This window comes from Zeus faber, assembly GCF_960531495.2.
Source record: "Zeus faber genome assembly, chromosome: 18".
In the NCBI taxonomy this organism is placed as follows: domain Eukaryota; kingdom Metazoa; phylum Chordata; class Actinopteri; order Zeiformes; family Zeidae; genus Zeus; species Zeus faber.
The window spans coordinates 838,441-854,019 of record NC_137210.1 but is presented as its reverse complement, the minus strand read 5'-3'; the positions used below and the strand labels follow the sequence as shown (position 1 = coordinate 854,019).

General features: G+C 41.0%; 3 protein-coding genes across 6 annotated transcripts in view; 1 reads left to right on the top strand and 2 right to left on the bottom strand.

Moving 5' to 3' along the window:
* gcc2 (GRIP and coiled-coil domain containing 2) overlaps positions 1-4,264 on the top strand; it is a 55,025-nt gene extending 50,761 nt beyond the window's left edge. The window contains exons 18-19 of the mRNA XM_080018544.1: positions 2,446-2,647; positions 3,493-4,264. Coding sequence (XP_079874670.1) covers positions 2,446-2,647; positions 3,493-3,566 — 276 coding nt within the window. The 3' untranslated portion in view covers positions 3,567-4,264. The remainder of the gene's footprint in view (positions 1-2,445; positions 2,648-3,492) is intronic.
* Positions 135-1,867, bottom strand: tmem223 (transmembrane protein 223; the record flags this gene model as incomplete). The annotated part of the gene is made up of 2 exons (XM_080019201.1): positions 135-736; positions 1,858-1,867. The coding sequence occupies 2 exons, from the start codon at positions 1,865-1,867 to the stop codon at positions 135-137; spliced, it is 612 nt and encodes a 203-aa protein (XP_079875327.1).
* Positions 4,265-5,159: 895 nt separating the features above from the next.
* Positions 5,160-15,579, bottom strand: part of LOC307244088 (LIM and senescent cell antigen-like-containing domain protein 1) — a 45,430-nt gene continuing 35,010 nt past the window's right edge. For 3 of the 4 annotated variants that reach the window (XM_080019113.1, XM_080019112.1, XM_080019110.1), the window contains exons 7-11: positions 13,381-13,473; positions 11,795-11,843; positions 10,641-10,716; positions 9,795-9,978; positions 5,160-7,253 (exon numbers count right to left, since the gene is read on the bottom strand). In XM_080019113.1, coding sequence (XP_079875239.1) covers positions 9,834-9,978; positions 10,641-10,716; positions 11,795-11,843; positions 13,381-13,473 — 363 coding nt within the window. In that variant the 3' untranslated portion in view covers positions 5,160-7,253; positions 9,795-9,833. The remainder of the gene's footprint in view (positions 7,254-9,794; positions 9,979-10,640; positions 10,717-11,794; positions 11,844-13,380; positions 13,474-15,579) is intronic. The other variant, XM_080019111.1, reaches the window with a different exon arrangement.

The following is a 15,579-nucleotide window of genomic DNA, read 5'->3' as shown; positions in this document are numbered from 1 at the left end:
CCATGGGGCCAAGATTACAGGTTACTTTATTCAAAATGATAGAACATGATGACATGAAATGATAGTTCATTTGTGGGGTTTTTTATATTAAACATGCTGGCGTTGATTTTGGCAGCATTTTCGGTAATTTCAACTTAAAGTGGACGATAAGCCCCAACCGTAATATCAAACAACTTTGGATCGTTCAGCGTCCCGTCCTTGTCTAAGAGATATAAGAACATGTGGCCTTTAATCCTGAGCGGAATGAACGAGGGGGACTCGTGTCTGTGGGCGTGGCAAGATACGTCGGTCAGGGGTACGGTCATCCGTCGGCCCTTGGCGGATCCCAGCGGCGACTGCGTCCAGACGGTCACCACCCGACCCCCTGTACGCAAGACCACCCGGCTGACAGAGCATCGACAAAGCAGGACGCCGAGCCCCGCGATGTCGCCTCCCACCGCCAGGCACCCCGACGTGAATCGGTACCTCCATGCGTCCGATCCCAAGTTCGTCTCAAAGCCCCCAAATCCGAGGGTCGCGGTCGCTTGCCGCTGTCCCTTCCCGGTATCGCGGAGGCCGCTGTATGCAAAGTGCCCAAGGTAGGTCCAAAAGAGAAGCTGGCCTCCGCAGAAAAGCACCAGGAGACGGAAGAAGTCCGTTCGGTCGTGCTCGAACAAAACGACGTCTCTGGAAATCTGCGTCGACGTGCAGAAGCGACGGTCAATTGGTTGCCGTCGGGCGCTCAGCAGCGTTCCTCCTTTTTTTTTTTAGAGCGCTACTGGAGATACCGCGCGCGTAGTTTCGATTAATCTCTCTGAGTAAGTTACCGATACATTGCGGGACGTTTAATGGTCGGTCGCGTACCGTCACCAAGTTATACACTGGTGTCCGAAAAAACAAACGATACAACCCCATCCTCCACGTTTGTTTGTTTGTTTGTTTGTTTTTTTGGGGGGGTTTTTTTCTAAGGATTAAAAGTCGGCACGAGATATGTTTCGTGAAGCTAACCTTATGCCCCAGATACAGGACGCGGCCATTTTGGTCTGGTCAACTACGGGAAGCACGATGGAACAAATTAAGGATGATTATACTTTTAAAATGCTAAATACATTAGAAATTCTATAGCGCTTTGCTCCTCAAGACACATCAAGGTAAGACCCATAAAGAAACCTGTTAAAGATCGAGAGAGTTTCATACATTAAAAGCATATTATATATCAGAATCGGTTTTATTCGCCAGGTACAATTAAATATACGAGGAATTTCTTATGGTGGCGTTTGGTGCATCTCACTACAGACCATAGGCATAAAAAAACATTTTTAACAGTCTGAACAAATGGAGAATAAGAATAATATAAACTAGAACAAAAAACTGAAGGAAAAAATAAAATAGTTTGTACTGATTCTGAAAAGTGATATGATTCATTGCTTTTAATGTATGAATCGCTCTAGTTTAACGTGATGTATCTTGAGTGAAAAAAGTGCTATAAATTAAATGTGTTTTACCATTCTTATGAAATTCTATTTTTTTGCACCATTGTGCTTCCTATATATATATATATATATATATATATATATATATATATATATATATATATACACACACACACACACTTATTCTCTCTCACACACACCCCAATCAGCCACAACATTAAAACCACCTGCCTAATATTGTGCAGGTCCCTCTCATGCTGCCAAAACATCTCTGACCCATCTCACAGTGTTTAGTTGGGTGGTACATAGGTAGTAACATCCACTTGAATGCCAGGACTCAAGGTTTACCAGCAGAACATTGCATCACACTGCCTTCACTGGCTTGCCTTCTTGCCATAGTGCATCCTGGTGCCATCTCTTCCCCAGGTAAACGACACACATTCACCTTGCCACATGATGTAAAAGAAAATGTGATTCATCAGACCAGGCCACCTTCTTTCATTGCTCCATGGTCCAGTTCTGAGCAGCAAGCTGAGATGCACTGTGCGTTCTGACACCTTTCTATCATAGTCAGTATTAGCTTTTTCAGCAATTGGTGCTACAGTAGCTCTTCTGTGAGATCGGACCAGACGACGAGCCTTGGCTTCCCATGCACTTCAACTTCAAAGCGCCGTGGGCACCAATGACCCGGTTGCCGGTTCACCTGTTGTCCTTCCTTGGACAAGTTATGGTAAGTACTAACCACTGCATACCGGGAACACCCCACAAGACCTGCCACTTTGGAGGTGCTCTAACCTATTCGTCTAGCCACAATTTGGCCCTTGTCAGAGTCTTTATTTGTATTGCACCTTTCCTACACCACATGCAACTCAAAGTGCTTCGCATCAAAATAAGGCCGTCAAATGGTGACAGTAAATGCAAAGAAAAGAAGCAAAATGCATTTACAAATGATGTATGCATATATACTTTTTATTTGTTTTTAAGAAACTGGGTTCCCCACCTGTTCTGAAGGGTTGTGTATGTCGCCCCCTAGCTGCTGAAGAGCGAAGTGCGTCGCCTGGAACGGAATCAGGAGCGAGAGAAGAGCGTGGCGAACATGGAGTACTTGAAGAACGTCCTGCTGCAGTTCATCTTCTTGCGCTCAGGTAGCGAACGACAAGCACTGCTGCCAGTGATCCACACCATGCTGCAACTCAGCCCAGAGGAGAAGAGCAAACTGGCAGCCATAGCACAAGGTGAGACGCAGACTTGGAAAGGGTGGTTTTATATAGGTGTAATTTCGCCAGGTGCCTTGACATTGATGCATTCCTACAGACGATTAGCATTAAAACAGATCAACATTCTGAGAAAAAAGAAAATACAATAGAATAAAAAGTAAAAAAAAAAATACTATTTGCCAAATATACACAAATAGCCGAAAAGGGCAAAGCTATTCTATGAACAGGATAGGCTATTGGTATGGGTATACATTATGTATTATCTAATGATATGTATTTACTGCACATCAACCGTGTGTGTGAGGGAGATAGTCAACACATGTTGATTACACAAATGTAATCCAATACACCAGCTCTGCCATGAATTCTACATTTATGAAGTTTATAATTTTCAGAGTTTTTTTCTACATAGTCAGAAATGTGTAAATTCAATTATATGTTTACGACGGAGGTCATAGTTAAATGTAATGTTCTAGAGGTGTTTGAAAAAAATGTAAAAAATCTTCCTCCCTATTTACATATATGAGGGGGGGCAGAATATTAGAAACACCTTAGAATATAATGCAACTCATTACAACACCACCAACAACTATGACCTCGATGCTGAAACATTTAGTTGAATTAACACACACACACGTGTGTATGTATGTGTATATGTGTATGTACAGTATATATTTTCGTGTATATGTGTATGTACAGTATGTGTGTGTGTGTGTGTGTGTGTGTATATATATATATATATATAATGTATATAGTATGAGTGCATGGGAGAATTTCCTGGCCTTTTGTTTACCTATGTTTTCCATTTATAGGTGAAGTTATCTTTTAAGTGACGTCTGGTTGTTTTGGGGGTTTTTTCGCAGGTGAAGAGGATGCTTCTGGAACTCGGGGCTCGGGCTGGTCTTCCTATCTCCACAGCTGGTCTGGGATCAGATAAGATTAAGCTCCACCACACATGAAGTTGCGGATGCACACACATAATGGGACCATAGTACAAGGAGCCCATGGGCATAGACGTTACGCTCAAATAATGGGAAACACCATGTTGTGGGGTCATGTCTAATCATAAGGAACAAGAAGCTAAACGCAAAGGACAGTAAAATATGACTGTTTAACTTGTCTCGCCACCCAACCGAAATCTGGCAAATTATGTTTCCGGTACATGTACAAAAACAAGGCAAAGACCGAGGTACTAATGTCATACCATGACCGTTACGTCAAGGGGAAAAAAATAAGGCGTTACGTTGAGTTTTGAGTGTTTGTGCGTTCCCTCTCAAAACCAGTGGTTTTACTCCCCCCACAAAGCCCAAAATCTGGCTCACTTGACAATTTCACGGTTTAGTAAAGGAACACCTTATTCATGTTTTCTTGATTTATTTTTATTTTTATTTTTTACTTTAAACTGGCACGTATCATCTCCTTCCCTTCACCAGCTCCAAGGCCTTACTTTTAATTCCCTGTATTGATTGGTTTTCTGGCTTTTGGGACAGTTGTCATGCTTCTATCTTAAGAAAGAGGTTATAACCCCCGCCCCCCCCCTTAATAGCAATAGATTAAAAGAAATAGAAATAGACCACCTTCATGTAATTTGTGATGGCTGAAGTCTGACCAAGCATCGAGGTGATGAGTGTATATCATATTCAGTCAATTGGCAGCTTTCTGTAATGCTTCAGTAACAGAATGTATTTAATTGACTTTTTAATTGTGTTTAAGAAAGTTTGGAACTCTCTATCTACAGTATCTATCTGTCTATCTATCTATGCCTACAGTCTTTGTAATGATAGCCCAGTTTAGAATATCTTTTTTGGCAGGGAAAATAAATGAAATCACTTAAAAAAAAATAAAAATAAAAATAAAAAAAAGTGTGTGAGAAGATTGATCTATTTTCTTTGTGTACACTTTCTTCACATCCGCCAACACAAGCGCCCATGTCCCCCGCGTAGTTGTGAGATAACTTCCTTTTAATGTAAAGGGAACTGAGATTTCTGCCCCTCAAAAAATAAATCGACAGATGAGGTGAGACAACAGATTACAAACTAACAGGGAAGTGTTCAATCCAAGTTTAGTTATTTATTAGGAAATGCCCCATTAATGTCAATAATCCATTATGTAGTTAATACTGCAGTACAGCCACATCTGAATATGCATATTGCATTTTGGAATGGAACATAATTAGGCCGCATTCTATTACCATAGTGATGGAACAAAACAAGGTCATGCCCCCCATTGGCATTCTTTTGAAAGAACTCATTTAGACCACGCCATATTATATTAATATTCCATCCATCCTTCGGTTATCGGGCCACTTATCTGTGTCACGGACATGGCAGATCCTACTCCCTTAGTACATTTTAAGAGAAACCCTCTTGGTACACAGCCATAAGCTTTTTTTCCATGTCTGCAAAACATGTAGACTGGTCTGGTAAATTCCCATGACCCCTCAAGGATCTGAGAGGCTAAAGAATTGGTCTGTTATTCCATGGTCAGGACAGAATCAGCATTGTTCCTCAATAAATAATAACATAACAAATAAGGATGCATCAAAACGTATTTATTCAGATCAAAATACTCAACTACTAAACATGACAAGAGCAAAGTTCACTTTCCGTTCATGCACTTTGGAGTGTTGGCATGGATAAATGTGGGGGTAGTGTGTTTAAAGCAGCCACAACTGTCTTGGGTCTAGGTAGTTGGACCTGGGGATCAGATGTGAAAACACCACTCGTGTGGCATGCAGAACTGCCACAGTTGCGCCTGAACAGGGACTCTCTGGTACGGGTTTAGGGACACAGAACAGCCGTCCAAAGACTTAGTGGAGCCACCAGCAGGTCAACTGGCGGCTTCAGATCCAGCCCTCTCCCGACTGGCAGCAGCAGCACCCAGGATGTCCAGCGGAGGACTGGCAGAGAAGCAGCCACAGCAACCATGGGTAACCCCTGCAGCAAGCTGCTCCCCCCAGCAGCCACTGCTGCGCAGCCAGGCTGCCCCTCCAAGCAGCCCCTCCAAGCAGCCCCCGCAACAGCCAAGCCTGGCTACACCTCCACATCTCTTCATCTTGAACCAGTCAGCACAGTAGCGGCAGGCTCCACTCTCCGGAAGGGAGGAAGGAAATCTGTCATCATCCTGGGGGAGGGTTGACCATGGACCGTGCTGTTCTGGGAAACCAGGTGTCTGGGAAAGGGGCTGTTTCTGTTTTGTTGGACATTTGTTTGTTTTAAGGTATGTTTGTTTCAGATTCCAGGCATTCAATTACTTTTTTTTTCTCTGCCTGGTGAAGGGGTGGGAAGTAGGCTTTGGCCAGGGATCATCCCTGGCCTCAGTTTAATTCGGGGGTGGGGGGTATGTAGGGTGGTTTAAGCAGTCACACCTGTTTGGGGTCTAGATAATTGGGCCTGGGATCAGAGGTGGCTGTAGACCCGTTGCTCATCAGAGCAATCAATGAGCAAAAGGTAAATCACCAATCCCCACACACACATCTGCTCCCAACTTGTTACATCTTGCCATTCTCTACAATAAACTGGTGTGCTTGCAACATCTCTGCATGTGTCTCTGTGTCATAGGACACTGATAACGCCACTTAGGTGGCGTGTAGCAGGCGGAACGGCCACAAATATTATGTTCTTCAAGCATTGCAGCAATATGTGGAGTTACACTAAAGGCGTAGCGAGTAAGCTCTTTGGTTATTTCAATTCGACAGTGGAATGTGTTGATCTGCGAAACAACCCCCTGTTTAACATGTTATTTTTCACAGAAAAATACTTCCTCCCGGTAGAACAGTTGACTCATTCAGCGATTTGTGTTTCTTGCCCAAAAGGGTCCAAACCTTAATGACATTGAGGATCAATTTAGTTGTATTGCTGAATAATTTCTTACTTCACTTCCACAATCTGTGCTTATTCGAAAAGCAACGAGGGTCAAAAGGCATCATTTTTGGGGGGGGGTTACAATCATATTTGTGACGACCATTAAATACAACACACAAAACCGAAGTTACAATACAATTTCTTATATTGCCAATCAAGGTTGATACTTGATATTAGAGCATGATTCCAATAAGAGGTATAAGCAGCAAACTATGCATACAGTGAAGGACATATTTAGTTATATAGGACCTTAGAAATGCAGTAACATTGTCAATAAAACATTAACTTTGTTTTAACATGCTTTTGATTATAATACTTTGTGCATTACAAGGCCACTTCAGTGTAATGTAGCAAGGCAAATGTGAAAAATACTGCACACTGCATTTCAAAAGGCACTGGACCAAAGATAACCGATCGGAACTCAACATTTAAATAAGAATTAAGTTTGAAGGCGTGACCATAATTGAGAGGACAACATGTAATTTTGCAAATGCAATAGTACCAAAACAATCTGAGCAACTTCCATTATGGAATCCAATGACAGGAAATACCCTTACACTGTTTTACATGATTGTACGTCCTGCTTTAATGTCCCTTCAATTATGGCCGTCTCCACGGCCTTGCATTTATCTCTGCTTCAGTTGTCTCACTTCCGCGCCGACGTCTCGGACAGCTTCTTCAGTCTCTTTTTCAGCTCCAGAGGAAACTTCTCGTAGCACTTTTTGCATACTGGCTTCATGTCAAATTCGACAAACTTATTTCTGTGGAGAGGAGAGGAGGAACGCAACGGGAATGCATGAGTGTGTGATGCACAGTGCTTTTTTTTTTTTCCATCTTAAAAGGCAGCTTCCAGCCAATTTCAGCCCCTTTGTAAATTCCCCCTCATTTTTTTTCTAACTGTAAATTGGGATTGTGGTTTCCTAACTAATATTTCAGACATTAGCAACGCCTATGGTTCAAGAGATTATTTGTCACATACATATACATACAGTCATACATATGTGCAGTGAAATGTCATGACACCCGGTGATTACGCACAATAAGCTGTGTAAGCTCTAGAAATACAAAAAATACTAAAATGCATAATCGACATGTAGCACCAGTGATAAGCAAAGCGGATTCTCACCAACACAAAGGCTGCCAGCTTGCGTTAGTACAGACGAGAAGTAAAAATGATACAGTATATATTATGTACATACTGTCTACACTATACCATGTGCTCTTTAATTGATTTACTTTTAAAATTTATTATCAATATTTTCATTTTATTGGTTTTATTTCCTTTTTTTTGGGGTGGGGGGGGTTGAAGGGGTTACAAATCGAGGCCAATACTTGGGTGGGGTTTGTGGTTTCTTTAAAAATTTCTTTAAAAAAGACTGACTTGTACATAACGTACGGTTTGGTCTGTACAAATTTTTTTTTTTTTTAATAAAAATCGTATCCATTGCCAAACAAAAGTTTTGAGGTTGAGGGTTTTTCTACAGAGATATCCTATCTCATTTCACCAGCTTGTCATCATACTTTTCGGCAAATGCCATTTGAGCTCAGCTCATGATATTTGTTATTTGATTCACACCGAAAAACAATGGAATCACAAGAAGGTACAGTGGGGCAAAAAAGTATTCAGTCAGCCACCAATTGTGCACGTTCTCCCACTTAAAAAGATGAGAGAGGCCTGTAATTTTCATCATAGGTTCACTTTGACTATGAGAGACAGAATGGGGGGAAAGAATCCAGGAAATCACATTGTAGGATTTTTAATGAATTAATTGGTAAATTCCTCGGTAAAATAAGTATTTGGTCACCTACAAACAAGCAAGATTTCTGGCTTTCACAGACCCGTTACTTTTTCTTTAAGAGGCTCCTCTGTCCTCCACTCCTTACCTGTATTAATGGCACCTCTTTGAACTCGTTATCAGTATAAAAGACACCTGTCCACAACCTCAAACAGTCACACTCCAAACTCCACTATGGCCAAGACCAAAGAGCTGTCAAAGGACACCAGAAACAAAATTGTAGACCTGCACCAGGCTGGGAAGACTGAATCTGCAATAGGTAAGCAGCTTGTTGTGAAGAAATCAACTGTGGGAGCAATTATTAGAAAATGGAAGACATACAAGACCACTGATAATCTCCCTCCATCTGGGGCTCCATGCAAGATCTCACCCCGTGGGGTCAAAATGATCACAAGAACGGTGAGCAAACAACCCAGAACCACACGGGAGGACCTAGTGAATGACCTGCAGAGAGCTGGGACCAAAGTAACAAAGGCTACCATCAGTAACACACTACGCCGCCAGGGACTCAAATCCTGCAGTGCCAGACGTGTCCCCCTGCTGAAGCCAGTACATGTCCAGGCCCGTCTGAAGTTTGCTAGAGAGCATTTGGATGATCCAGAAGAGGATTGGGAGAATGTCATATGGTCAGATGAAACCAAAATAGAACTTTTTGGTAAAAACTCAACTTGTCGTGTTTGGAGGAGAAAGAAAGCTGAGTTGCATCCAAAGAACACCATACCTACTGTGAAGCATGGGGGTAGAAACATCATGCTTTGGGGTTGTTTTTCTGCAAAGGGACCAGGACGACTGATCCGTGTAAAGGAAAGAATGAATGGGGCCATGTATCGTCAGATTTTGAGTGAAAACCTCCTTCCATCAGCAAGGGCATTGAAGATGAAACGTGGCTGGGTCTTTCAGCATGACAATGATCCCAAACGCACCGCCCAGGCAACGAAGGAGTGACTTCGTTAGAAGCATTTCAAGGTCCTGGAGTGGCCAAGCCAGTCTCCAGATCTCAACCCCATAGAAGATCTTTGGAGGGAGTTGAAAGTCTGTGTTGCCCAGCGACAGCCCCAAAACATCACTGCTCTAGAGGAGATCTGCATGGAGGAATGGGCCAAAATACCAGCAACAGTGTGTGAAAACCTTGTGAAGACTTACAGAAAACGTTTGACCTCTGTCATTGCAAACAAGTATTGAGATGAACTTTTGTTATTGACCAAATACTTATTTTCCACCATAATTTGCAAATAAATTCTTTAAAATTCAGACAATGTGATTTTCTGGATTTTTTTTTTCTCATTTTGTCTCTCATAGTTGAGGTGAACCTGTGATGAAAATAACAGGCCTCTCTCATCTTTTTAAGTGGGAGAACTTGCACAATTGGTGGCTGACTAAATACTTTTTTGCCCCACTGTAAGTTTCTCAGACTCAAATAAACAATAGAACAGAGAATTGAGAGGCTGGAGCATGGCACATTCAAACAACGGGGGGAAATAAGCAGAATGGGACACGGAGACTAACCGAAAGGTGGAGCCAGGAAAAGAGGAGAGAAAGACAGGATCACAGACACATAGGTATCAGTATTTTCTTCTTCTTCTCTTTGTAGCCACACTCGCGCCTGGCCAGCCGGTGCTTCATGTCGTCTGGCATGCGCTCGTAGCAGTGCTTGCACACCGGCTTCAGGTCCACCTCAACAAACTTATCCCTGACAGCAGAGCCGGTGGCCGGTCAGAGGAGGAGGAGATGGTAAGTGGAGGAAGATAAAGCAAGAGGGATGGATGGAAAGACATGGGCAGTTAAATAAGGGTAATGAGAGAATTGCAGGGGAGGAGCGCTGAGTGGGAAAGCGAAAGACATTCACGGGTGCTGAGCAGACCCACACAAAATAGAACTTAAGACATTTTGTTTGTTGTCCTTACTCGGATTATATAAGATTATAAAATACTGCCACTCCCTGTTAACAGTAGCTTCTGTGGTTGTAAAAAAACAAATGAAGTGAACAACAGCCACATAAATTCAAATTTAAGACTATTTCATGACTTTTAAGGCCTTACTTTGTGAAACCGAATTGGAAACATTTGAAGAACGTGCAGACAAAAAACACAGTGACCACAGCAGCTACCAGTAAAGGTAAGCAGCAGTATATGGATTTACATCAAAGTAGGAAACCATACGCCCAAATGTTTCATATCGCTTTCAGCAAGTGATGAGAAGAAAAACCTGAAGTCAAATCTCATCTAAAGTTTTGTATTGGAGGAAATTTATGTCGTCAAAGAAAATCGGCCTCAAATAATTCTATCAGTGGGTGTATTCTAACTATGATTTCATGACTCTCCCAGTATGATTTTAGTAGTTGTCCAGTCTTACTTGAGGGTGAGCTTGGTGTTGCAGGTGGAGCAGGAGAAACAGTTGACACACCAGGCCTTGTTTAAGGCAGAGACCACTGGAACACACAAGAGAATTACACACTAAATAAAAGATAAATACTCAAAATGTAGCAAATGTCTCTAATGCTGTAAAACTATATTATTTTTATTGTTCTGGAAAAAAATCTCTGAATTTTGAAGCCTAAAACTATCTGGAACACCAACTTCAACTGTATGACATTGCAGAGTTTTACAACACGCCCAAGATGGCGAATGAGGCTACCGACTTTTCAGTAATTGTGACTTTTTTCGCGTTGATACTCCACGTATTTTGATGTATCCACAATATAAACAAAAGCATGGAAAGGAATGTAAGGGAAAGCAGAAAGGAGTACGCAGCATCTACACTCCACGCACAAAGATCTGCACATAAGTAAATTGCCTTTCTTCACCCTCTGTGTCGTACTTGCAAGTGGCTGAAGGGAAATGGTTTCCAAAAGACAAAGCTTGAACTAATATAACTTTGGATGACAATGTCACAAACTCCTGAAACTAATGAACTTACGAAGGTTTTTCACAAATTTATGCTTCAAATGTAGATCGATATTGATCAAACTCGAATGACAACACGTCTGAAATGCCCGGTTCCAACGAGACGTCAACCATGTCTGTGCGTTCTGCCGTTGCCGTGTTCCGTATACTTTTAACGGACAACAACATTTAAAAAAATGCAGAGCATTAACAATAGGGACCCCAAATATTATTATCATTGGTGGTAGGAGTAGTATTATAATATATAATTATATCAGGTTTTTTTTGATTATATGTAAATCAATGGACTGCATTTATATAGCGCTTTTCTAGTCTTGTGACCAATAAAAGTGCTTTACAGTACATGCCTCACATTCACCCATCGATGGCAGCAGCAACTGTGCACACCAGCTCATCGACAGCAGTTAAGGGTTCAGTGTCTTGCTCAAGGACACTTTGATGTGCTGCCAGGAGGAACTAGGGATTGAACCAGGAACCCTCTGATTGCTGGACAACCCGCTCCACCTCCTGCGCCTCCTGCGCCACTGTCGCCCCGTGTATAAGACATGCCTATATGTAAGATAGTAATCGTAGATAGTAAGATGTATAGGCAGAATATCTTACCATCTCCTTCAATAACACGGTTGCAGTGGTAGCAAACATCTCCAAATAGCTGCAAAGAAGGAGTGAGATAGAATCTTTTTAACAGGTCATGTTGGAAGTAACCTCATTACTCATTACAACCTTATTATTATGGAAATCACAGTGCAGTGTTGGCATCATTGTCATAGTTCATGTAAAATATTTTGTTCAGGGGTCGTGCAAATTACAAAGACTGCAAAAAGACAAAGTCACAGAGACTATATTGAAATACATTCAAAACCCCAACAGAAATTTGTAGCAAGGTTTTTGAAACAAAATAATGAATGACGTTATCTGAATTGACCAATCACATTTTGTTTTTATCCGCGAGGAAAAATCTGATCATTGAAACGCTGTAAGTGCAATTTACCGTGTTCTGAAACTACAGGGGGGGAAAGGGAGGGAGATAGCGGAGTTTTTTCCCGCAAGCCATAAGAACTGTCAATGCTGACCTCATCAGGGGTCCTCACTGAGCCATACTCATAGGCTCCACTACCTTCTGTACCGTATGTAGCATACTGTACCGCATACTGTGTCACTGTTCTGGGTTGTTCGGTGTTACCGTATTGCTGCGCCGTACTGTTGTATACTGTGCTGTTTTATCCCACAAACACTACCTCACTTTATTCACATGCCACTTTAAAGCACAAATCTGTATATACATTATTGCCTATCTCATATACATAAGTCTAGCCCATATACGTAAGCCTATTCCCTTTATCTATTCCATTTTATTTTATTTTATTTTATATATTTTTATTTTATTCTATAAGTATTCGACTTACTGTATTACGTTTTAGGAATCAGTTAGTTGGTCTAGTAGAAAGAAATTTTCCTAGGACATATTGTGTGTAATCACCGGGTGCGTTGCATTACATTTCACTGCATATATGTATGAAAGTATGTATATGTATGTGACGAATAAACCTCTTGAATCTTGAGGATGCAGCGCGTGATCTGCTGTGCATGTCTCCAAACAAAACCAATAAAAATGGTGTGTTTTTATTGTAGATGTACTTTATTTATTTATTTTATTTTCATATTTAGAGCACGGCAACGAAAGCGTAACAAACTTTTAAATCAGGCCTTGTAGATTTAATGAGTAGTGCTTCAGAAAATGGATTGCTTACAGTATTTCTCACCTCAAATTAGTTCAGAAACAGTAAAATATTTTTTAATTTTTTTCAGCTTTGTCACAGAGTTGAGTCTATTCAACATTCCTAAATGCACCTGACTCTGAATGCAACTCTTCAGTAAAGATGAAGTGTAAGGATATTCATAAGTTTGTTTCCGATAGACTCTTATTAGACTAGAGTATTTGTGAACAGTTCTCGTGTATATGATCATCAATCCTGTGGGGTTCAGTTGCAAGTTTCTACTGTCATTACGGTATTAGCGTCAGTACTTTATCATCTTCCATTTTGCCCATAATGTTTCCATCTGCTGTCGCAAACCTGCTTTGCGCTAAAGGATAGGGATAGGCTTAGGGCTAGGGTGAGGGTTGTCCTTTCCCAGCACAACCTTGCAGACACACAGCATGGCTCAGTTTGTCAGAGAGTGAGTCTTACCTGGTTGTAATGGGTTTCGCAGTACGCCAGGCCTTTGCGTTCATAATGGCGATGCCCCAGGAAGGGTTTTTCACACTTAGCACAAACAAAATGCTGGAAACAAAAACCAAGCCACAGCAAAACACAGTTACCAAAAGCCATCTTGGACCACCCTTAGATCCTCACACTGAACTGAAGCCAGTTGACCAAAACATTTTTCTCAACAATTGTGTCTCAGTATGGTCGTCAGTTTGTCTGAAGTTGGTAAAACGGAGTAAAAAGTTATAACAGAGCCAAGTGTCTTCACTGGTAATTGAGCCCAAAAAGTAAAAGTAACTAGGAAGAAGGCCATAGTTTTGGGGGGGTCAAGAAAAGCACAGAGCAGAACATGGCAGAAAAAGAGGACCACAGAGGAAACAATGCAAAGGTGAGGCCTAGACCCCCCTCACCATGTCAAAGTGTCTCTCACTATACGCATGACCCCCCCCCCGTTATGCGCTTGACCCTGAAAGGGGCGCTCACAAACCGAGCATAGATGGTGCTGGAGAAAGAGGAGCAGACATAAAGAGACAAGAAGAGATAAACGGCGACATTAACTAGAAAATGGAAGACTAGACTGGATGAGCTGTGAAGATGAGGCTAGTGATAGAGATATCAAATGCATAGGGAACATGTTGTAAAGGGGAACAGTGATCATTAAAATGATAAGAAAGATGAAGATGCACATTGGTGTAAGTGGAAAGAAATAAAGAGTAAAAGAGTAAGAGTCAGGAGGAGACATGTGCATCCTATAGGCTCGAATCCAATTTGAGTGTGACACAGATATCACATCTCCTAACTTTTTTTCATGGTGCTTGGTACTGACTCAGTACTTGCTCCAAAATATTAATAAAAGTAAGTTGACGTTAGTTTGTTCAGTTACAGATATTGGCGTGAATTTTTAATCTCAACTCTACCTCAAATTTGACCTGTGGTGTGACATGAACGTTTTTGACAAATAAAATCGATTTCCATATAAATGGTTATTCTTTATACTTCGAAACGCATATACTCTACCTCATTAAGTATTGTACTTACAGTAAATTAAATAGGGATGATGAGCACTTTGAGGAAAATCTTGATGATTGGCAGTTATCAGTAAATTGTCATCACCCCAACGGATGACAAAAATAGCCCACTCCAGTGGTGATGCTAGATAGAAACATATCCTCTTTTCACAACATTGTGTCTTTCAAATGTCTTCTGTACTTCCTGGTAAAATTCGTCTTTTCAATCAAAAAGGCTGTTCAAGTAAATGCCCGTTTTGAAATAACATTATTGTGTTACACCAGAGGTCAGAGGATTCAGGGACAAAATTGAACCGACCAGCACTTTTCAGTTGTTATTTTCATTGACCAAAAGTCAATGAAAATAACAACTGAAAAGTGCTGATTAGCTGATTACCAAATGTCTCTGGAGGCAATTGGATAGACCTATAACCAATTAGAGCAACGGAATTTGTGATTTAGTGCTGTGCAAGTGAATTAGTATATGAACTTTTACCAAATTCTGTCGGAAATACGAAAAACACATCTTTCTTATCAACAAAATCTTTTTAGAGAAAATATACCATCAAGTTCGTTTATTACTGTCCGGATAGCGGATACAACAGACTGCTCCATGTCAGCGGCAGCCATCTTGGTTGTTAACGAAAATGCCTTTCCTCTGCATCATCATCGTGTCTATATTCGATAAACAGTTATGATTGGCCCGACCCTGGCTAGATGTGGAAATCTGATTGAATGAGAGGGTGGCCACAGGTATTCTGCAGAGTAAATGAAACATGAGCTCACAGATTCATCTGGTTCCCAGGCTAGACATCTGTGAAACAACGCATATTATTAAGGATTAAAAATTAGAATTCTGTTTTTTACATAGTTTCCTAATCATGTTCCAGACAAGTCACACCTGAGGATATCCACTAGTTTGATTGAAATTTACAACAAATGTAATTATTCATCATGTAAGTTAACATGATCTCCATATAAATATTTAAGAGTTTTTCTGTTTTCACAATTTTAATGATAATAATTGCTTTATCGTGTTTTTTATCGTTTCTGGATTAAAAATGCACGTCACGTCACCTACCCATTTACATTGTATGTATATATTACGTTTTTCATGAAGCTCCTTACTATGAGAAATATAAGTAAAGGAAACAAAAAACATCTTCAAGAATAT